Genomic DNA, 25,373 nt, shown 5'->3' with positions numbered 1-25,373 from the left:
GTGTGTATTTTGTAGTTCAAAACAAGAAGTAGAAAATGAAGAAGATCAAAATGGTGATAAGGGTCATATAAGTTAGGTTTTGCAAATATTTTGAGGAAACATAAAATTAAGAAGGTCATTTTAGATGTATCAAAACAGGTTTTCATTAGACAGAAGGGACCTGTATGGATAATAAAGTTGCACATGGATTGTAATTTAAAAGAGTGTAAGAATACTAACATCCATGCTCCCCACTTGCTTGCTCTCCCTCTCATCAGCTCTCAGACATAATTTACTTTAGCTAGTAGAAAGGAGTATTTTCCAGCTAACTTTCCATGCTGCCTAAAATAATTAACAATAATATATTCTTCGGGAGAGAAGGAATCTATTCAGATAAACTTGGACAAGACGATAACATAGACAAGTAAGTTTTGATAGAAAAAAAAAAAAAAAGAAATCAGCCTACATCATGCAAATGTGAGGCACTGAAAGAAGGAAATAAGGTGAAGAAGTTTGTGTGGAGGAAATGGAGCATGAGGGGACAAGGAAGAAGGAGGGAAAGCTTAATCCAAAAGCAAGTCTTTTTTTGTTTCGTTTTGTTTTTGTTTTTGCTTTCTTAGCAGTCTTAGACTCGTTAAACGGGATGTGTTAGTTAGAATCTCAAAGGGAAATTAGAACAGATACTCTTTTCATTTCTTAAACCTTGTTATATGGCAAATTTAAAGAGTATGAGTTTCTAAGAAAACATTTTTCTGTATGGAATGTATATGAACTTTTCTTAATAATTGAAATATTTTAGTTTTTCTCTGGTAACGTAGTAACTGTACTGTTTACAAAATTGGTCCGTAACATTCATCTCCCCAGGCATGGCATTGGTTCCATTTATTTTTATAATCTTTAAAAAGTTTATAAATGATACCATGTTGAAATGGTATTGTCTTAAGCCATGTCTAGTAATAAATATTTTGTGGGTGGTGATGTGATACTAAAGTATTCGTAGCTGTAGAGCCACTTATTTTCCCCCTAAAAATGTGTCTGGATTATTTCAAAATAAATTAGATTTAGAATTTCAGTTATGCTGACCTGCAATTTATGGATGCATGTATGTTTTTACTTTGTAAATATAGTTCATTTACCCCCAAAATGCAAGGCAGACGGATGGGGACTTCAGGAAGAGCCATCATGAAGAGCACCAGTGTGAGTGGAGAGATGTATACACTGGAGCATAATGACGGCAGTCAGTCAGACACAGCTGTGGGTACAGTTGGAGCAGGTGGAAAGAAAAGGAGATCCAGCCTGAGTGCCAAAGTGGTTGCCATAGTGTCTCGAAGGAGTAGAAGCACATCTCAACTTAGTCAAACAGGTGAGTGTTACGAATTCAGCGAACTCAATTCCTTGATGGGGAGACGAAAGTTGATCTTCATGCTCTGGCTTATAATGAGATTCTGGCATGTATTTGGTTCTTCTGTGAAAAGAAAATTTATTTTTCTGTCTCTGAAAATCTGATAAATAGATGGGTTTATTTTTTTCCGTGCAGCTCTCTTCACAAGGTATCACTTTTTAATCTGTAAAGTGGACAGATTTTTTAATTGAAAAAATTAAGGTTGTATTTGCAAATATGCAAGGAAATGCAAAGAAGTATTAAACATCCAAATTTATTTACATGCAAGAAAAGCAACAGGATTCTCTTTTTCAAAATGTTCCATAATTCAATTACTTATTTTTGGCTATGTCTATACTTTTTATAGAAAAGAAGGTCAGTTGTGCAACTTGACATATGCTCTTCAAGGTACTGTGTAAATAAAATAATTGAACTGTACTTGTTTTAGTTTCAATGTAAGTAAAACCCTGCAGCGATTTTTGCTTTAGAAAAATGGGTCAGTGGTTTTATGCAAAGAATAATGTTTTAATATAAATATACGTTTCAGATACTTTCTGCTACTTATAAACTTAAAAGCTTAATGTCCTAAAGGTATATATTTAAAAAGCAAGTACAAGAGGGAGAGTGGCTATGTTTATATTGTAAAATATAATAAAGCACTGCTTAAAATTATATAAAATTGGTCAGGCAGATTAGATTATTCATTATTCTGCTCAATACTATGTGAAACTAAAGGTAAGTAAAATATTGAAGTTATTTAAAGTGTCAGCACTGTTTTTCCTGTTATAACCAACATTGGTTCCATTTTCTGTTCCATAATAGCAAGAGCCTTATCACAAAATTTAATTGTACCAAAAAGCTTTTGCAAAATACTTTTTGTGTCTCGCTCAGCATTCTAGAAAGTACCTATTTTAAATTATTCATTCTGCTGGATATATTGGCAAATAAATTTGAAATAGTAAATTTGAGTCATGTCTTAAAATTACAGGGTTAGAATGAACCTAGAATAGCTAGCATCCTTGTGATAGATCTGCATCTTTGCTGTTCCAATTAGATGAGCTGTTCTATTTGTTATGAAGGAGAATTATTTTTCTTTAGAGTCAGGTTCCTTTACAGTAAAAGAGGCATTTTTCATTTGTGTTGTTTCTTTTGTTTAATTTTTTATGGTGGTGCTTCCTAATTATTGGTTTTGAAGTAATTCTTTATAGCATGAGGTGGTGGAGAAGGTTTTGACCACCAGACATCAAAATACTTAAATGAAATGGAAACATCCTTTGATGTCTTTGAAGGAAACCAGTGTTTTCTGTGTGCAAGACTGTAAGTTTAAGTGTTGGTTTTTCTTCTTCCGTCAACTTTCCAGTCTCTCTCTTTCTCTCTTTTCTCCCTCTTTACCCTCTTTTCCCCTCTAGCTAGTTAGTTCCCTGTCATTCATTACTTGAGTAGAATATAGTTTTCTTATAAAACACAACAGTAATTTTGCATGAAAACTATACTTGTGGCTTGTTAATGGGTTCAAATTATTGTCATCAAAACACTTAGCCTCTTTGCGTTTTTCATTTAAGTTTTATCCCAGTTATAGTCAGATGTTGTCTTCAAATAATGTCTTCCTTCCCAGAAGTTGTATTGTTAATAACTTTATGAAATACCCTATTTTCAGAGATTAGATTGCAATGTACATGTGCAAAAAGGAAATTGGATTATGAAGCCAGGATACCAAAACGTGCAGTTCTATTCCAAGGTGACTCAATGAATGAACTTTGACTTATCTCTAGGACTCAGTTTTCTTATATAATGGTGGGTTGAATGGGATGTCCTCCTGTAACCTTTCCGTGTGTAAAATTTTATGCTTTTCTTTGTACATAATAATTTAACCTTTCATTTGATAGCCTCTCCTTAGGTTTCAATCTACTTGATCTTTCTAAATCAATTAACAAATGTTGATAACCCTCAATTATCACCCCTCTTTGTTTTAGCCTATTTCTCTTTCTGATGACTTCCACTAGTGATTTTCCCCATTAAATTAATTATATTTCATCTTTCATACAGAGAGATAACAAAATTCAGAATTAATTATTCTAAGAAATTATAGTTTTTATTGCTTCGGGTGCTGCATTCACCATGAGATCTGTATTTCCGGATTTCTCTTCTTCTATGAAATATTCCTTAATTTTAATCTCCTATAAGAAAGCCCCTCTTAGATGTCTCTCTTTAAACAAGTTCAGATTCTCTCAATTTTCAGCCCTTACTTTCAATATAGATAGAAAGGGTATAAAGTAGTAAAGAAAGGTACATTTTACGAAAGTGTCCCTGATCCAGAAATATTTTGGAATGGAATGAATTTCTAGGTACTAAACTACGAGTTGGGTTTTAAAATGTGAAGATTTTAATCTGTGTTGGTTTTAGTGGCCTAGTCTATGTTATATAAGGAATTGTCCCCTCACACATATGCTAACTGTATAATACTCCATATAATATCCCACGTCTTCTATTCACTTAAAAATGAAGGCATTCCTTCCACACTCTCTCATGGAAGCCTTTCTTCCACTCCTAAACTCCATCTCTCTCTCTATTCCCTTCCACTAAGTGTGGAAGCTGCTTTCCTCTCCTGGATTCCATCTTTCTGGATTCGCTCACTCAGTGTGAGAGTTAGCCATTTCTTTCTCTCTCCTTCTCCTGTTTCTATCTTTAAATAAATCACTTTCTACAAACAAAAATAAATAAATAAATAAAGGCATTATTGGGAAATTTCGACAAGTCTGTGCAAAGTCATTTCTAAATACAGTTTTGAAATTACAATTATCATAAGAATGATAAGTATTCATATATCTAAGTGGATAAAAGTAATATATCTACATTTCTAGAGCTTTTTCCATGCTCTCTTCAGTTACGTTTGTGTGAGGGTATAAAATTTCGCCCCTTCATTGGTCACAAGATACTGATGAAATGTTATTTTTCCCATTTTAAAGCTGAAGACACTAAGAGAGATTAGATAATTTGCCCAAGGTCTCATAACTAATTGGGCCTAAATTTAAACCCAGGGTACCTGGTACCAAAGCCCATGCTTTTAACCCTTCTGCAAAAAGAGAGAGAGAGAAAAAAAAGTGAGCATGAGCACATTTGAGAGTTTGAAATAAGTTCAAGCATTTATTGAACATCTATGTGGTTGGTACATGCTAGGCATCATACCAAACACTGGGATAAGAGCTGGGATAAAGGAATGAATGGCGTATTGTTCCCGCTATCAAGGATATCACAGTATCATAGAGCAAATCATATATAAATATTTCATCTCAGAAAAGGCAATTACAGTTTAGAAAAGGCAATTATATTAAATACAAGTGTCAGAGTGGTAGAATGGAGACAGGAAAGGATGAGACTCATTCTGAGAGGCTTTCTTAAAGAGGTAAAGCCTGAGCATAAAAATATAAATCAAGATGAGTACACAGGGAAGGACTTTCCACAACAGATGGAACAGTACATTGATTAAATGTTGAAAATGGTGCTTAGTTTCCTGGGATATGGGAAAGAAATCTGTGTGGAGCCTAAAACTATATGAAATATTTCTCTAATCCCCATGGATATCACTCCTCAGTATAAGAGTAAGGTCATCTCAGGACAGATCTCAAATCAAATAAGTCCCATACAACTGAGACTATGATTTCTAATAGAACTTTTAGTTTTTAGGAAGAAAACATTTATAAATGTAAAATATAAGCCTTATAAACTAGAAATTACTCAATTTACTTTAACTTGTACTGTTAGGTAACTTTATCTGCAGTGCTATACCAGACACAGTGGGTATTTTAAAAATAGAAGTATCATTTATACTGAAAGGATATCATTTATGCCTGAAATACGTGAACCAAAGAACAAATGAAAAAACGTAAAGTAAAATGCCAGAAATAATAAAATCTAGTTCCATTCATGTATGTTATCAAAGGTAGTGGGGAGACAAATTAGTCAAGGATCTAAGTCCCCAGGATGAGGACACATGCAGCATTGGTAGATGATTTGTTCTAACCATTTAGTAAAATTATTTATTACATCATTAACAGCTAAGACTACTTTGTTAGAGTAATATCTTTTCTATAATTACTGAAAATGTTGATGTTATAGTCTAATTATGGAAAATAGTGCAGAATTTTTACAATTTTCAAACAGTTGTCAATTATGATGTATTATGAACGTGTTAAAATCACTTCTGTGTTTCTTTAGCAATAGGTATTCTGTACCTTTCCAATATTTTTCTACTATCAAAGTTTATTTCTCCCCTGTGCAGATCCTTTCCTTCAAGACCCTGTTCAAGACCCTCTAACTCTATATGTTGTCCCCCATTATTGTTACAGTTTGACTGAATTCCTAAATAGAGCTCTGTGACTTCACTGTCAACTTGCTGCCCATCACTCTCCATTTTGTCATTCATTTCAGCTCCCTCACTCTAAGCATCATCTTATTCAATCTCTATTTTAATTCCCCTTCACAATTAGATTTGAGACAGTTATTGTCATAGGTGGGAAAGGCTAGAACAGGAGATATTCTGGGTGGGACCCCAAGGGAATAAGGCTAGAAGGTCTACAGTGTCTTAGAGTGAGGCTGCCTCCACCATCCCTAAAGCCTGTTCACAAGAATGGTGCTGGGGCTGGCAAGATGCATAAACAGAGGCAACTCTTATCTTCAGGAAGCTTCACATTAGGAAGGAAAGAGATCAAATGTAGCAGTCCTTTTTTTCTTGATTCTAAGAAAACATTTATTAAGTACTTTTTATGTACCAGATTCTGTACTTGGAGCAGTAGGAATAAGAGGGGTGTGAGTATATTTGTGTGTGTGTGTGTGTGTGTGTGTGTGTGTGTGTGTGTGCGCGCGCGCACATACGCGTGCACATGCATGTCTCAGAGCAAAGGAATCTGCATTTTTAGAGGTGAAATGTGGACATAACACTTCCAGATGGAGAGACTGAAAGATACGGTACAAAGAATTTTAATTGTGCAAAGTTCCAGAGAACAGAGGCTAATTCAAGGACACAAGTTTATTCTTGGAGATGGAGAAGGTTGATTCTTTCTCTGAGTATGACAGAAAAGAGGAAATAATTGAAATACAAAGGAATATTGCAGTGGGAATATTGAAAGATGAAGGAGCTTGAGTCAGAGGCTCCTTGATCTTCTCAGTGCAAATGAGGCATCAGCAAACGGGGAGAGTGAGGATACAGGGTGAGCAATGGTGTAAGAAATTAATTGATGTGAATATAATACTACTGATCCAGCTAAATTTGGATGATGCAAGTCATCTGGAAAGTAACTTTAAAAAATATTTTTTAGAGATCAAGGCGACCCTTGCAGGTATCTGGTTCACATTAGCTGTTCCTTTGCCTTTCAAGATTGTCACCCCCTTCCTTTATGCACCTCCAGTGTCCTTGCCAAGGTGTCTGAAATCACGATAAGATTCTTTGAGAATATATTACCACATTCTTTAAATATCTGGTTAAGTCTAGATTCTTGCACTCATTTTAGAGATTCGCCTGTCTTGGGCTGCCATTTACTGTTTAGTTTGACTCTTTCTAGCATGCATATTATTATTCTTATCGGAGAAAATTGAAGCTTTGCTCTCTCATTCTTATGTATTAATATTGTGTCATTACAAGGAATGAGAAAATCTTATTCCTTTTCTTTTCTTTCTTTTTTTTCATGATCTTGAACTCCTGTCCCTAAGTGATCTCCCTGCCTCAGCTTCCCAAAGTCCTGGGATTACTGGCATGAGCCACCACATCTGGCTCGTTCTTTTTCTTAATATGGTTCTGAACGGCTTTTATTTTTTTGCTTTGGCAATTTATTTCTATTTATTTATATAAAATTAAATAATTATTTCATTATAATTCATTGTAATCAAGGGATATGAAGCACTCAGGAGGTCCATAGTGGAGTTCAAAACTATATAGAGTTCATTATTCTACAAGATTATACAGGCAATACGTATTCTAAGACGTTTTAGGTAGATTTATAGATATTAGATTTCAAAACAGGTTAATAAATGTTTATGAATTTCCAAGGCATATTGCTAACTTCTCAAGATGAAATCATCTATGTAAACTAACAAAATTTCCATTGTTCTACTGTCAATAAATGAATAATATACACTGATATAACTGTAACTCACATGTAAAGGGATAGTACTTGAATGTGCTAATTTTCAGTGAGTTCAAGGGATTATTTTAAAATTCCTATTGTCCTTAGACTATAATTATGCCAATAAATGTGCAAAATATTAAATCTCCTCCAGTTAATTTTTTCCAGTTTTATTACCCAAAAGTCACACAGGTAAAGCAAGTCTTGAAGTAAATCAAATGAGCACCTTCCTGGAGAGCATACTTTATTTACCTTGGGAAAATGGATGACATTTGCCCTAGGACTTATTTTTCTCCTCTAAAACAGTACAGTTTATCAAAATATTCTCTGTGTTTCAAATGTGGTATGGCTTTGTGAAGACTCTGTGCTTTTTCTCCTAGAAAAATAACATTATAGCTGCAGGGAAGGAAGGCTAAGGTAGTGTCTTTGAACATTCTAAGAAATGTTTTCTTGGCTCTGCTGATTATTAGCAATGTAAGCCAAAAATTCTTACAAAGGATGTAGGCCCTTCGAAAGTTTCAGAAACTGAAAGCTACTGTGGATCAAAATCTTGCTGAAATCTAAATTCCTTATTCATGCCTTATTGCCTCATTTACTTGATTCATTTAATGGCACAAGAAAAACATTCTGAAGAACATAATGTTTCATGTTCTTTGTTTCCTGAACACAAAATCATGGTGCCAGAAATGATTCTCAAGTCTGCAAAACTATCAAATGAATGTAAGCATGGGTTCTTTTATTTACTGTTGCTGTCTGGCTTAAGAATTCACTACTGTTAATAGAGATTCAATTCAACTATAGTAACTCATCTCTGAAGGGATGACCTAATAAGGATTAGTATTTTCAAACATACTCCAGCTGGTCTATGTTTGTTCTTTTCCTTGCTCTGAACTATAAATTTTGAGTTTGGCTAAGAAGTAGTTATACTTTTAGGTTGACTTGGCAGAAAAAAAATTATTGATTTCAGTGGAATTAATTTTTATAATTAATTCATATTTCAGGATTTGAAGGAGGAAAGGAAACTAAATTTATTAAGTGCCTTCAAAGCACAACACTTAGCACTAAAATAATTACACATGGTGATGATTATTTTTAATTATACTAATTGTTAAGCCTGAGTCAGTTTCAGAATAGGTATCATAAAACATTTTAGGTAGCTAAAGATGTACAGAAAGTTTATAGATATGAACTTATTTTATTAATTTAACTCATGGTATAGGCCACAGGTACCGTGCAGATGTGAAACCAATGTCATGTATGGTAACATAAAAATATTAGTAAAAGATGTCCACTCTTATTTGGCATGAGTAAATGGTTTTCATTTATGTTTCATCTCTCAAATGTGCAACTTTATTTCTTGTTATGATTCAGACCTGTCTTCCTGGAGTTCACAGAACACACCTTAAAGTTTCTTTCTGTGTACCTCTGCAAGTGCTCTACCCAGAAAATTCTTAGTCTATCAGCTTGTCTGCCAAAATCTTTCTCTTCATTGAAGCTCTATCAAACTTTCAACTTCCTACCAGAACCAAAAATAATTTTTTTGAGTTTTATAAGACTTTTGGGGAGTTCTCATGTGGTGCTATTTGAATATCTTTTTGCCCAAAAGCATCTGTAGAATTCATGTCACAAGATGAACTCCGAAGTAACTCAAGGGTAATGACTATGCAACAGGTATTTTCTGGTCTTTCACAACAGTGCATTTAATGCAGAAGAATCTTGATAAACGTCTATTAGGTAGATGAATATGATGTTTGCTCAGCTGAAACATAATGCTCAGACAGTAATTAATTGATCATATCATGATATAATGTTTTATTTAACATTGTGACAGTCAAGCTCTTCCTGGTGGTTAAATTTTTCTTCTGTGTTTGGTTATTTCTAGGAAATAAATACATCTTTTATTTATAAATACAAGTTTTAACAAGTACAGTTGACTCAATGCAGTTTGAAATGCACAGGCCCACTCATACACAGATTTTTGGCAACCAAATGCAAATCTAAAATAAAGTATTCATGGGAATTATTATAGAAACCTGCATATGCAAAGGGATAGCTTTGATTTTGGTATACACGGGGGTCCTGGAGTCAGTACCCAAAGTTTACTAATGGATGACTCTAGAAGTGATTTGTCTGTTACTATGCTACCTCTTTTTTTCCTTTCTTTCTCTTCTTTACTTATATTCCACTTCAAAAGCACCTGAACTTTGCTCTGGATACATTTAACCGGTTAATTCTACCTTATTGCTTTTAAATATTAACTCTTCTATAAGCAAGAATAAATAATTATCATTTTAAGATTTTGATTTTTTTAATAGATTAAGAGGATACATTTGCAAGTTTGTTACGTGGATAAATTGCATAATGGTGAAGTTTGGGCTTCTAGTGTACCCGTCACTCAAATAGTGAACACTGTATCCAATAGGTACTTTTTTTCAGCACTCACTCCCTACACTGCCCTCTCCTCCTTTTGGAATACCCAGAATTGGTGCCATTTTAACTACTTTACCACTACAGTAAATGTCAAATAAAGTAATATTTTATTAGAAAATTTTTGAAAGATAAAAATGTACATTTATGAGGAATAATAATGATTGATAAAGATACCAATTTACAACATCCTTTTACATCATTTACAAAAAGTTTATTAATCTTATGAAAATACTTAAGTATTAATGCAAAACTATCCAGATTTTTTGGAAATCTTCCTTTTGTTAGGCATAGGGCAAGCGGAGCCTTGTGGATAAAGGATCTACTGTAACTGCTTTTCGAGTAAGCTAGTAAATTCTTACTTGAGAAACAAATCTCTGATATTGAGCCAGTACATTGTGATACTCGTTAACAAAATCGTTTACACTGTAAAGATTCTTTTCTTACAACCAAAGAATGTGGTACACACAATGATTAGTCATAGCTTTAGTAAAGCTTAACAGACTTTATGTTCTAAGCCTGCAAGGAGCTCAAAAACATTCTATATTCCAGATTCAAAGTCAGTTTCATAGGATGTTTTTGTAAATGGAAATACCACACTTATTTTTCTTTTAATTTGAAACTATGAAGATTCTGGCAAGTAATCAAATAGTAAATAATGATACTACACTTAGAAAAGTTTAAACTGAAAAAGATTAAAACTTACATGTAATAATTAAAGTTACATTTATAAATAGGCATATAGTTGCATTGAACACTGCTATATCTACTGATTTAATGATGTAAAACTATATTAGTTGGGAAATATAAAGCATTAGTTAACATCTATATTAATATTTTTATCACTCTGAATTTGAAATTGTAAAAATGAATCTTTGACCTGTCTACCTGCATTATGGAAACTGAAAATGGATGTAAATCTTCTAATGAGGAAGGGATCTTTCAAGGAAAGGGTATGATTAGAAACTCACCAGAAGGGGTTGATTAGCAACCCACAGGAAAAAATAAAGCCAAAACAGTTAGTCAGCTCTAGGTAATTTAACCTGCTGCTGAAAATGCTGGTTCCTATTTATAGTTTCTACCTTGGGAAATTCACCCAAGCTATCATTTAATTGTTTTTAAAAAGGAAAAACATAACCAGAAGAGTCATTTTAATAAATGATTACATAAAATTTCATAGAGATTTATAGCTAGTGTAGGATTCTGTGATCAGCTAATCAAAGAAGAAAACATACTAATTGTCATAGGTATTAGAGACTTATTGAGAAGGTTGTTATGAACAGCAAGGTTAGAGTAGGAAAAATTTACCTTTGAAGTAAAAATTTAATCTCAATTCAGTTGTTTGGCTTTCTATAATGCTTAATAATTCTGCTTTCTCATGGATAATTCTTTATTGTCTCTGTCAAAGTACAGTTTGAAAAGTATATTTTGTGGGAAAAATATTCACTTTAATAAATACATAATTTTAAAAATCTAACTTTTGTACACAGAAAAGAAGGAAAAAAGGCTAAATTCAGATATTTTGATGTTGCAGTAAATGCGTTGACCATGATAATAAAGCATATTTTTTCCAGAGCTGCTTGAATTTGGTCTAAGTAAAATTGTAAGTATTGACTTTAATTTCTCAGAGGTTTGTGGCTTCAATGATGAGTCCCTTGGTGCCTAAATCAAAGTGGCTCTGTAATAATTGAGTTCTGTTGGCTCCTTTCTGCTGATGGCACCGGAAGCAACAGCGTATCTTCTGGAAGCCTCTGCCTGTGCTTTTCTCTTCATATTCAGCACGTCCTAGATTCACTGGCCCAGATAGCACGATACAGCAGGCAGCTTTTTACTGTAAATGGCTTAGTGACATTATTTAAAGTAATGCCAGTTGTCTATTCTTTTGTTCTGCTTTTATATTTTCATAGTTGTCACTCATTGCATACCCTTTGGCTGAAGCAGAAGAGCCTATGCCCTTTAGAATTTGGCACTGAGCACTCTTAATGGTACATAAGAAGTAAAAGCATTTTTCTTGCCCTGGAGTTGTTTACAAGCTCATTTACTAAGTAGTGTATCAACAGGCAAAGAGTGATTCTTTCTTTATAGAACTTTAGCTTTTACAAAGCCCTTCCATGCTCACCATCTCATGAGTGCAAAATTATTGAAAGCTTTTAAAATAAAAGGCTGATCAGATTGGGAAAGATTAGGAATGCATAGCTAAGGATGGCTTCCTGGAAAAAAATGACTTTTAAAGTAAAATGTAAATATCTGCTTTTTATTCCTTGAAGTCTCCATAAACTTTAATATATTCTTAATAATTCACTTTCTTCTCATCTAAAACATAATTGTGAGAATTAAATGCAATTTTGAAGGGGCATAAATATTTCATATTTTATATCCTTGGCACATGAAATTTAATTTTTTAGAGAATCTTTTTTAGTAGCATATCATATATCATTTATCTTATTTATTCTTAGTTGTATCCTACTCACCTTCACAGGGTATAAAAAAATGCCATTAGTTCCATTATAAGCTTTACCTTTATTCTCACCATTAAATTTTTAGGTCAGTATTGCCTAAAATTAGCACTCATTTTCCACTGGACTTAAACGGCTACTGTTTTTATTTTCACTCATCATTGACAGTCATGTTTAGGTGATGCCGAATGAATGATTCATTCCACAGATATTGATCAAGTGGCTAATAATTGCTAATAAGAATGGATAATAGTTGTTCAGCCCATATTTAACTGGTCCTTTGTATGGCTTATAATGTGTGTTGTCATATTTAACTCTGTCAGCAACCCTATGACATTGACACAAGAGACTATGACACAGGATTCTGACCATTGGCTAGATCAAGGAAAAAACAGAAGCTGAGAGAAATTAAGTCACTTAACCACTGTCATACAGCTAGTAAGTGGCAAAGAAAGAATTAGAATTTTTGTCTGTGTGTAGTCTCAGTCATTAACCACTATACCACATGGCTTCAGTATGTTTAAAGTGCTGTTACATACTAATTAAATGTATAATTGCCTATAAATATCGAGAATATACAGTGTCAGTGGTGAGCATTTTGTCATTTCTACAGAAGTTTATATAACCAGAAAAGTATTTAATTTGGACTTCATTTTTTTTACAAATAGAAAATTATAACATGTATATCTGTATAATTTTATACCCTGAGACTAAGCTGAAGCACACCACTATTTTTTCATCTTCAGTGATATGCCTCACCTTATTAGTCCCGTTTACTCATCAGGAAACTGAAATAGAGAGAGGCTATGTAACTTGCCTGAGTTCACATAGTAAGGGCAAAGCTGGAATTTGAAGCCAGCAGTTGGGCTACAGAGTCTGTGCTCTAAATGGGACATGTCAGTGAAGTTGGCCGAGGAGGTGTCACTGTCAGTGAGCCTTGTGACTGCAACCATTTTACTACAACCATTTTACTGCATCCCAGCACTTTGATGGATTAGTTCAGCTGGTGTTACCTTAAACTGTTCAGAATGCCACTATATACTTACAGGAAAACTGGATTCATTTGTTCTGCTTATTTAGTGAATTTGCTCATCCACAGGGATAAGCCTAATTGTAGATATTAGTAAAGGCTAGGTTTATTGGGTACCTACTCTGAGTCATACTGGCACAATTATAGCACTTTAAAACAGGTACCATTATCATCATCATTTTTAGATAAGGAAACTAAAGCTCAGAAAGATTAATTTGCTCAGGATTACATAGCTAATAACTGGTAGGCACACTATTTGTATGGTAGAATGTATTCTTAGCCATAATGCTATTATATCATCCTCAAGTAATTGGATATATTAGTTAACATAATTCTAGTTTCTTTTTTCCTTTCTTTTTTTTTTTTTTTTTTTTTTTTTTTTTTGAGATAGAGTCTTGTTCTTTTGCTAGGCTGGAGTGCGGTGGCACGATCTCGGCTCACTGCAACCTCCGTCACAGTATTCAAGTGATTCCCCTGCCTCAGCCTCCTGAGTAGCTGGGACTACAGGCACACACTACCACACTCGGCCAATTTTTTGCATTTTAATAGGGACGAGGTTTCACCATTGCCAGGATGGTCTCAATCTCCTGACCTCATGATCCACCCACCTCGGCCTCCCAAAGTGCTAGGATTACAGGCATGAGCCACCATGCCCAGCCATAATTCTAGTTTCTATAAAAAGTTACCCTAAATGTATAAGGGCTCACATTTAGTAAAATTCTATTTATTGTTAATTTAACAATTTGAGGAAGATGCTTGTGGCTGGCAATCAACTCTCCTCTGTGCAGTGGTTCAGATGCCTAGACTCTTTACATGTTATGCATTTTGTCATTCAAATCCATATGGCAAAAGGAGAATGCAGAACATATATCTGACTCCTAAAAGCCCTGTTCTAGAAGATTCACACCTCATTCCTATTAATGCTCTATTAATGACCAACCCTAGATGCTAGGGAAGGGAGCTGAGAAATATAATCCCTGACTTAGAAACCATTTGCTATGAATTCTGTACCTGGAAAGGGCAGAAACCACTATCTGACTCTCACACATATAACTTTTAAGAAGACTTTCATTATAATTAATTAAATTGAGAGTTGAAATTCTTTTCTGAAGTAGAGTCAGAAAATACTGGCGCTTTCTTTTGTTACTGTAAAATTTGTGCACTGCCAATGTAATTTGAGAGCCCCTTTATCCCATTTTCAAAGCCTGTCAGATTCCAAAACTGACCCCACAATTTCTTTTTTTTTTTTTTTTTTTTTAAAGATGGGGTTTCACCATGATGGCCAGGCTGGTCTTGAACTCCTGACCTCAGGCGATCCACCCACCTCTGCCTCCCAAAGGGCTAGGATTACAGGTGTGAGCCACCATGCCCAGCCTTGACCCCACAATTTCTATTCATTCCTCAGTTTTAGATTTTCCTGGCCTCTTTTGACTCTTGGAATCCAGCTTCCCCTGTTCGATACAACATAGACTGTATAAAGCTCAGCCGTTTCCTTGCTTTGTAAAACAAAACAAAGCAAAAACCTTTGTTCATGTCCAGGCTTTATAAGTTTAATAGATTTTGATGAAGATTCTTTTGGTCATAGGGGGATTGGAGGAAAGGTGATTAGGAAGTGTTCATGTCACAAAGCACACATTATTTTGCTTTTTTTCTTTTTCTGTCTCCTCTCTCTCACCTCTGCTGCTCAGTTACTACCCCTGGCTTGTCTATGTCTACAAATAACAGACATGTACATTTATGTATCATTTACTCTTCCAACTTGTTTAATCAACACTATTTAATCTTTAAAACAAGCCGATGGTTCCGTTTTGATAGGTTCTGTTAAAATTTTTCTGGTGTACAAAGATTAAGTAACTGGGGTTTGGCAGAGCTAGTATTAAAACCCAGGCTGGCCAGGCGCAGTGGCTCATGCCTGTAATACCAGCATTCTGGGTGGCCGAGGCGGGTGGATCATGAGATCAAGAGACCAAGACTGGCCAACATGGTGAAACCCCGACTCTACTAAAAATATATAAAAATTAGCCCTGCGTAGTCCCAGCTACTCGGGAAGCTGAGGCAAGAGAATGGCTTGAATCCAGGAGGCAGTGGTTTCAGTGAGCCGAGATCACGCCACTGCACTCCATCCTGGTGACAGAGCAAGACTCCTTCTCCGCCAAAAAAAACAGGCTTTGGCCAGGTGTGGTGGCTAACACCTGTAATCCCAGCACTTTGGGAGGCCATGGTGGGTGAATCACCTGAGGTCAGGGGTTCAAGACCAGCCTGGCCAACATGGCAAAACCCCATCTCTACCAAAAACATAAAAATTAGCCAGGCATGTTAGTACATGCCTGTAATCCCAGCTACTAGTGGGGCTGAGGCAAGAGGATCGCTTGAACTGGGAGGCGGAGGTTGCTGTGAGCCGAGATTGTGCCACTGCACTCCAGCCTGAGCAACAGAGTGAGACTCCATCTCTAAATACATACATACATACATACATACATGTGTAAATAAAACTTGGGCTTGTGGCTACATATCCTGTCCTCTTAGCTACTCCATGAGGACAGTTTTCTCACTATGGAAAATTCTGGTTCCAGCTCTTAAGCTAGAACTCTATTTTATCAAATTTACTTCAGACACTAAGCCAATATTTTTTAATTTTTAATTTTTGTATGTATAAGGTGTAAATATGGGGTATATAACCTATTCAAATATTTACTGTAGTTAAAATAATTGTAATGATTACATAGCACAACTTTAACAGAAAAAGTAAAAGGTGTAATATAATCTAAAATTGGGAATTGCTTACATTTTGTTTCTTAGATGCTCTATAAGCTATGCCCAGTGTTAGCTTTTAAAAGTGAGAGAATTGCTGTTGATTGATTTAACTATAGGGGACTTGATTTATTTGTAATTTTTCCTAGTACTCTTTTGCTGTGTAGAATATAAAGATTTTGACGGATATATTCAGTTTTATTCACCTTGTATTTGTAAACCCATAGAACATTACCCATACCTCAGTGTACATGGCAAACTCTTTAGTGCTTTAGACCTTTTGGGGGCTTGTTAACATAAGTCTAGGCCAAGAAATCAGTCTAAACATCCCCTGAGGTCTACCCTGTTGCTACTTTCTACATAAAATCCAATTGCCAATTTTAGGTTTTACTTTTTTGAATTCATTTTTTTTTCTCAGTGTCATGTTCAAATATTAAACACGTGAGGAAAGTTAATAGACCTATTTAGGAAATTGGTGTGAGGAGAACTATTATGTGTTGTAATACTGACCGAAAATGCCACCAACCAGTAAGGTAGACAGTACCTTTGGAGAATAAATACTTTCCCTTTGTATACTTAGCTAAAGTTTTATTTGCTGTTTTTAAACAACAACTGTGTCACTTAATAACTTTTGACAAAATGAAAATATGGGTTAAAGGGACATACAATTATTTTTTAGTCAATCCATGGTGGATTTTATATTGTCTCTAAACTTTATAGTTCAGTACTTATATAAAAATCTCTGTAAATACTATAATTTATCATACCCTTTAAAAAAATATATTTTATTGTAGAGGGTTTACTTGTATTACAACTAAATCTTAACTTCTCAAAACAAGAAAATATATGTATTCATATACTGTTACTAGAGCAAAAATAACCTGGAAAATAATAACATTACAATATATTTGGGATTGGAAAGATTTTTAAATTATTAAAATTATTGTTCCTCGATAGTTTCTTTTTTCTTTATAACCAAAAGGCTAATTGTGTTATTCTTCTTTTGTATGCATAAAGATGGGTGAAAATACCTTTATAACAAGTAGCTTATTTTTTACACTGAAAAATTGTGCAGCAGTTAGGTTCTCAGGTTACAGACTGACACTTTGAGATGCTGGATATTTCCACCTCCTATTCTGCATGGTATTTTAATAAACATTCCCATCTAGCTTCTCAGTGGTTTATTGCTTGGTTAAATGAATCATTGAGCTATGAAGTCTTCTGACATGCCTAATTCTATACCCATCATTTATAGCCATCTTTCCTTCCTCCCCCAACAATAACAAAAAATCATAATAAGCATAATATCAGATTTGCTCATAAAACATACTTTTGACATTTCTGTGATTACACAGTGACTCCTACTTTTGATTATCAAACTATTGGTGTGTTCTAGATACTTATTTGGCTTAGATACCTCAAAAACTACAAAGAATATTGAATATCATCATTGATGTAATTATTTCACATAATCTGGAAGGTGATTCCAGCCCAATATATTAAGCTTTCCTGTGATACCACAAACACAGGTTAGCATTATGTATCCAGTCAGTTGACACAACAATCTCTAAATTATGTCCACTTTATGCTGATCACTGACCTTAAGGCTATCTTTAGAACATAATTATTTCCTATCTGTGGAATGTATGAACTAAAAACTATGTTAACTCCAAATCACTAAGTTTCAAGAAGACTTGAAATTCTGTGGCTTGCTTCCTGGAATTTGGAAATGTATTACAAAGGTAAGTTCAAAAAAAAAAAATGGTGTTCTGTGTTTCTTAAACTCTTCCACTGAAAGGCCCCTAATGACAAAGTAGTGCATATCTGCAGAAAGACAGGGCATAGACTCAAACAGCAGCTAAAAGATGAGGATTCTTTTAAGCCTTCAATTTTATCTTAAACATCATGAGACTTGGTCGGGCACGGTGACTCACCCCTATAATATCTGCACTTTGGGAGGCCGAGGCGAGTGGATCACCTGAGGTCAGGAATTTGAGATCGGTCTGGTCAACATGATGAAACCCCGTCTCTACTACAAATACAAAAAATTAGCTGGGTTGTGGTGGCTGGCACCTGTAATCCCAGCTACTCAGGAGGCTGAGGCAGGAGAATCATTTGAACCCCCAGGAGGCAGAGGTTGCAGTGAGCCAAGACTGTGCTACTGTACTCCAGCCTGGGCAACAAGAGCAAAACTCTCTCCCTCCCAAAAAAAAATATCATGAGACTTTAGCCTTCCGCTTATCATAGACTAATGTTTAATATAAAATTTTCCCAAACATTTCAGTACAAAAGAGCTTTCTTCCCTAAATTATACATTTATCTTTGAGCTTCAAATATCCTCTAAAACACTGCTTAATTCCTCCCATGAACATAATTCAGAATTTTAAAGCCAGGGACATGCCTATCTGTGGGTGAATAGCAAAGATCTTCCATTGCAACTGGAAGATCTGTAACTTTCATTAAAGCACCGCTGAATAGCACAGATATTAAACATTTTTTTACCTGTCACCAAAATTTGTCTCCGCTATTCAGCAATTCATATTGAGTTCAGGTTAGCTTGTGAGACAAAGAATAAAGATTATTTTCCATGGAGCCTCCAGAGAAAAGGTTTCCCTTTAACATTCCAGGTTTTGGGTTGCTTTGATGTTTAATCCTCAACAAGGTTCAGTTGGAGGGTGAGTGGGGCCAGTACTTGGGCTGAAATGTTCTCATAGCAGCCCAAGGGCATCCTACAATCACCACTAGGATGAACGATCAGTTCTGCTCCTGAGTGGTGCACATGCATGAGCTACACCAGCCTCCTGTGCTGGGATAGGAGTACTTTATGGGTAGAATATTCTAAGGTGTAACCAGTAGACTTAGGGGATTGTTCTGTATGTATATTTACATGTATTAGAACATGTACTGTACTGACTGGATTTCAGGTGCCTTTGTGCTCGAGGCTAGCTGTATTACTTTAGCAATTTTTTCACCTTTTCAGGCAGTTTTCTTTGCAGCAGGATCATAGGATTGGATTCTACAGGGTCTCTAATACTTCCAGGATCTATAGTCTATGGTTCTGTGACTTGTTTTGCACAACAGTGACTTTAATCAAATCCTTCTTTACTTGATTTTTACATATATGTAACATATGATATTTAGCACTTCTGTAAGCTTGGAATCAAGCTTGGAATCAAGCTTGATAACAACTATATCTTGGTCATACTTTTCTGAAATTTGCATCATTGGTAATTGACAATGCTAAAAGTGTCACCTAACTTTTTAATTTTTTTCTAAATATAAAAATATATTGTGTCTGGTTATTTGTAGAGATTGAGACATAAAAAAAAAAAAACCAATAGCAGTTTCTGAGTGATGCTTAACTTCTTTATTTTTCAGATTTATGCAGTTCAAACTTTCACACATTATACATTGATTTCAAAAACAGCTGGTGCCTATTAGGAAACAGTTCATTTTCAACAGTATCACCACCTTGTCTGTATAGCACAGTAGCATCCCCAAACAATTGCTGGACTTATACAATTATATGAAATTATTTTTTCCTTTTGCTGTTCATAGAAGTGAGTAAAGAACAGAAAAGAATAGGTACTGATACTGAGATTAGAAACATAGGTTTGTAAAATATAATCCAACAAAATACAATTAAAGACTATGGCCACGAGTCAAGGTGGATAATGAAAGTGATAGAGAAATCCTTACAATTCTGTTTTGAGGGTCATTATCCCTGAAACATTTCAGTGAGTATTTTTCTCTTTTTTTTTAGTGAATACTTTTCTCTTTTTTTCAGTGAGTATTTTTCTAATGCAAAGTAGACTTCTCATTTGTATGAGAACAGGAACAAATATTTAGAAGTTGCTGCCGAGATTCCAGAATTACTGATTAGCAAAGACTGCTTTGATAAATTCAAGAGAATTTGTGTTTGCAAAATATTACGCTTACCAGAGATTGCATGGGGACAGAGAAAGAAGACATTTGTTTAAACATTGTTCTCTGAGATATGAACAAAGAAGGGGAGGCACTTAAGTCTGTCAAGGAAGAGCATGGGTTTTGAAATACTTATATTCTATTGAAAGGAAGATTTTAAGATAAAAAGATGAGAGAATGTAATTAATAGAGGCTGGTCCTTAAGAAGGCAGGAGGGATCACATCCAACAAGAGGAGAGAGACCTTTTGCATTGTTACGGGAGAGAAACAATGAAAGAATAGATGTGAGCAGTTTAGTGGTGCAGTGACCTGACACATCAGGCTCCAGCTAACTACCTAAGGTGCTACTAAGTCCATAGGTAGGTCTTCAGATAATACACTGACTTCCCTCAGGGGGCATAACAGAGCCTTAGCCGTGAATATCAGGGACCTCTTAAACTTCAAAGAGGCCACCTAAGGGTCTTTCTTTCATCTCTCATTCAATGTGTTCGTTAAGCTTCATCTTCACTTTTAAGTTATATCATTACATCATCACATCATCACAAGCAATGTTCTGTGGTGAGCTAGTATATGCAAGCCCACCCCCAAAGGCCAACAGAGCTGAGAGGCCAAAGACAGAGGCTAACAAATACAGTTTATCAGAAAGAACTGTTAATTAGGGACTTAGAAACAGATGCGATGTCTTAAGTGGCTGCAAGATGATGGATCCTTGCACCAACTTCCAGAAAGAATTCTTTATGTAGCAAGCTTTTAATGTGCTGGTCACTTCCTCAGACTTTCTTGCCAAGACTTATAACCACTGGGGAGATATTAGATAAACATCTTCATGATTATCTATGCTGCAGGCATTGTTTAGAGACATTACTGAAAACACCTTTACATGTTGGGGTCAAACATTGGTTATTACGGTGGTTTCACTTCAATAGAGAATCATTCTTGCCATGCAACAGGCTGTTTCCCTACAAGCAATTTGCTTTTTTTTTTTTTTTTTTTAACCCAGATAGTGACCTTTCAAATATCAGAGCCAGTTAGGTACATCTTCAATGACCCACCTTAATATTACCATTTCACACTATAGTATAAATAGCAAGGCTCATTAAATTAACGTATAGCACTAGAGTCACCAAAACCTCCCTAGTACAAGGAAATTAATTGACCACTATATTTTGATGTGTATTTCTTTTAACTAGCGTGTAAAATAGCAAGGGTTCCTTTCCAGTTGACAATTTCCCTTCGAGGGTCATGTGAGAGAAATAACACAATACATAAATCACAAAGTGCATCCCAAGGTTGAGTTTCAAAATAAAGTAATTTCTTCCCATGAGCAGATATCTGAAGAATTATTGTCTAAAATCATGAAAACGGCCCAACATATAAAATACTTGTTTTACTCAACTTTCTGAAAGCATCTTGTTCTTTTTAACTATATAGACCTTAAGATGGAGACTTAATATGCAATAGATTTCATAGATTTCTAACACAAATTGTATAAAAATTATCAGGTAAGTTTGTTTGCTATGATTGGAGTGATTGGGCTAAAACAGAAAAATTTACAAATCAGAGTTTTGTTCACCCTCCAAATTCAAATTTTATAGCCATCTCAAATTGCCAAGCAGAGACTAGTTTCTGCTTACTCACTGAATGACTCCTACATTTTATCCCTTCCCCACCATACCTTGAAAAGCAGGAAGTAGCATCTAACTTTTGTAATATTTCGATTTGTGTCAAACAGTAGACCATAAACACCCTCTGAATAGTTAGTGCTAATTTCAAGTTTCTATTTGCGTAAGATTAATCTGTTCCATTTATCACATACCTTCTGACCAGAGCACTGTGTCTTTATGTAAAATAGTCTTCCTGTTAGCATCTGCTTTCAAACCTATATGGAAATGTTATTACTTAGAATCCTTATTTGTGAGAAAATACAGAGGGTCTACAGTACACTGTTATTTAATGGATAAATCTGTCATTTTCATTCGTCCCAGGAAACTGAACAATTTCCACTTTACATAAAAAGAAACTTAAACAACTTACCAAAAGTAGTATCAATGCTAGCATTTGGATTTAAATGTAGATTTGCATAGAGTCTTAAAAAAAGGGAAATACATATCTACATGTATGTGTGTGTATATACATACTATATTTATATATTTTTATATATTCTATACTATCTATATGTATACTATATATTTTTACTATATATATATATATATATATATATATATATATATATATAAACGGATACAGTACAAATACCTAAACAAGATAGGAATAAAGACAGCATTTTATTTTTTGTGCATGGTTCTTTAATACTTAATAAATATTTGACTAAATGTATTTTAATTACAAATAACTCTATTTTCCCTAGGTAGAAACATAGTAATGTGTATAGTGGATATCTATCCAAGCCTTAGAAATCCTCTGTTTAAGTAGTAGGTGTTTTTTCTTAAATGTTATTTGGAAACCTTCATATTATTCTCAGAATTTGGATCATGAGATCTTTTTATATATAAAAGAGAACTTTAGGGAGGTTCCTTTTGTAAAGTGATAACTTTTTGATTAGTCTTTTTTTTTTTTTTTTTTTTTGAGGGGGAATTTTTCTTTTGTTCAGCTGGAGTGCAGTGGTGCAATCTCAGTTCACTGCAACCTCTGCCTCCCAGGTTCAAGCAGTAGTCCTGCCTCAGCCTCCCGAGTAGCTGGGATTACAGGTGCATGCCGCCATGCCCGGCTATTTTTTTTTTTTTTTTTTTGAGACGGAGTTTCGCTCTTGTTACCCAGGCTGGAGTGCAATGGCGCAATCTCGGCTCACCGCAACCTCCGCCTCCTGGGTTCAGGCAATTCTCCTGCCTCAGCCTCCCGAGTAGCCGGGACTACAGGCACGCGCCACCATGCCCAGCTAATTTTTTGTATTTTTAGTAGAGGCGGGGTTTCACCGTGTTGACCAGGATGGTCTCGATCTCTTGACCTCGTGATCCACCCGCCTCGGCCTCCCAAAGTGCTGGGATTACAGGCGTGAGCCACCGCGCCCGGCCTATTTTTTATATTTTTAGTAGAAATGGGGTTTCACCACGTTGGCTGGGCTGGCCTCAAACTCCTGACCTCAAGTGATCCACCCACCTCGGCCTCCTGAAGTGCCAGGATTACAGACGTGAGCCACCACGCTGGCTGGTATTACTTTCTTATTGCTATTATAATCAATTAACACAAATCACAAATTTTATATCTTGTTCCAGAGGTTAGAAGTCTAAAATGGTTCAAAGTATTTTAAAGCATTTCAAATATTTTCAAAGTATTTCAATAATATAGTCAAGGCTGTGTTATGAGCTTGGTGCAAAAGTAATTGTTTGCCATTAAGAGTAATGATAAATACTGTAATCATTTTTGCACTAATCTAATACTTCTGGAGGCTCTAATAGAGAACTTATTTTCTTGCCTTCCTAGCTTGTAGTGGCTGTCCACATTCCTTGGCTTCTTTCTTTCATCATCAAAGCAAACAATGGCTGATGAAGTGTTTCTCACATCACTTCTGCCTCTCTCTTCCTCTTATATAGACTCTTGTAATTACACTGCCTTCACTCAGATAATCCAGGATAACTTTAACTGGCAAGCTTAATTCCATCTGCCAGCACAATTCCTCACTGCCATATAACATACCATAACATGTTCACAGGTTGTAAACATTAGGACATGAATGTCTTTGAAGGGCCAGTATTGTATTGTATTGTATTGTATTATTTTTGGCCCAAATTAATGAGTTTTTTCCCATCTTTAATGCTAGCGAGCATTCCAAAGCAGACTGATATCCATAGATATAGTTTAAATGTAACAAAGAGTTGAACTATAACATTGAGAAAAGAAAGGGATTCTTTTTCATACCAACCTTTTCCTACTTTGCAGTTTCTGAATAGTAGAAACTAAACACATTTTTTTTCTTACCAATTTAATTCAGGATGAAGTAGTACAATTTTTTTTTACAATAAACCACTTAAGTTTTATTTAAGGATAAAACATAAAGAAATTTTAAAATGAGCATTACCATATTTATTAGTGAACTGCCTCCATGGTTCCCTTACTCCAAGTTTGGACATCATGACATGGAGGAGCATTATTTTACTTACCAGGGACCGATTTAGGTTTTATAAGGTGTGAATTTTGTGGAAAGCCCTCTTTAAGAAAATGGAGAAACAAAATTATGAATACAAAAGTAGACACTAAAATGTATACTTATGTATAATGAGGGGGGAAAGACAACAAAATACAGACTTCTATAAAAGCAAACTGCATCCCACTTAATCCCAACTAATTTTATCCCCAATTGTTTAATATACCCGTATAGCACATAAAACAACCATATAATGGAATGCTTCACTCAGCACTCCTGTATCTTTTGACTAAATAAAAAATAGGTAGAACTCTTGCCAAATTTTTGTCTTCAAAGTTTGATTTCTAACCAACTCTATTCATCTTTATTTATTTCATTTTCCCTATTAGTTCATTCATTCAGTTCCATGTGTTCTGGGAGATGTAGCACAAAGGATATGGAATTTGGGGCCAGAAGACCTTAGATCAAGTCCCGGCTCATTCGTTCATTTAAAATATATTTATTAAAAGTCTGGTACATGCCAGGCGCTATGCTGAGCTTAGATAATACAGTAATAAGCAGGACATAGTGGATCTTATAATGTAACAGAAAGATCTGATCCATCATAGATCTCGTAATGTAACAGAAAGACAGAAACAGGATGTTCATCTCAAGTGCATTAAATGTTATGAAAAGTTGTAGGGTCCTGTGAGTGTCCTACATGGTGGCTTAACCTAGACTGGTGGCAATGAAGTCTACTACTCCAGGACCTGAGGGATGAGGAAGGGTGAGCAAGGCAGAAGGGAGTAGTGCAGGAGAAAGAAGAGGACCTCAGACAAAAGAAATATAGATAATGGCCTATGATGGGAAAGGTGAACCTAAGGTCAAAGCAGTAGAGTATAGAAAGAAAGGGAGAAAGTGGTGCACAAACATTCTTAAGAGCAACTTAGGACCAGGTCCAGTAAGGCCTTGTGACCATGTTTACAATTTTGGTTTCATCTAAAGTGCAGTAGAATGCCATTGAAGGATTTTGAGCAAAGATGGTGCATAATTTGATTTTCAGCGTTAAAGCTTTTCCTGTATGCTTTGGAGAATGGGGCTGGGACAAGAGAAAATGGCAAGAGTGGATGCAAGAAAATGAGTTAGGATGAAGATAAATATTTGGAGTTGAAATATAAAGACAATTAACTTCTAAAAAGGATTTTGATATGAATGCCTTCTCATT

At 35.1% G+C, this 25,373-nt stretch overlaps 1 protein-coding gene across 50 annotated transcripts in view; it reads left to right on the top strand.

Annotated features, from left to right (window-relative positions):
• The window catches only part of RIMS1 (regulating synaptic membrane exocytosis 1), a 496,468-nt gene that overhangs the window by 430,030 nt on the left and 41,065 nt on the right, over positions 1-25,373 (top strand). For 29 of the 50 annotated variants that reach the window (XM_032275521.1, XM_032275520.1, XM_032275526.1 and 26 more), the window contains one exon: positions 1,107-1,342. The exons of 12 other annotated variants lie outside the window; for them this stretch is intronic. In XM_032275521.1, the coding sequence (XP_032131412.1) occupies positions 1,107-1,342 (236 nt within the window). The remainder of the gene's footprint in view (positions 1-1,106; positions 1,343-25,373) is intronic. 9 more of the 50 variants (XM_032275522.1, XM_032275530.1, XM_032275528.1 and 6 more) reach the window with 2 other exon arrangements.

Source organism: Sapajus apella, unplaced genomic scaffold (genome assembly GCF_009761245.1).
Source record: "Sapajus apella isolate SASKATOON/1434 unplaced genomic scaffold, GSC_monkey_1.0 scaffold6, whole genome shotgun sequence".
Lineage (NCBI taxonomy): Eukaryota > Metazoa > Chordata > Mammalia > Primates > Cebidae > Sapajus > Sapajus apella.
This window is presented reverse-complemented; position numbering and strand designations above follow the sequence as displayed.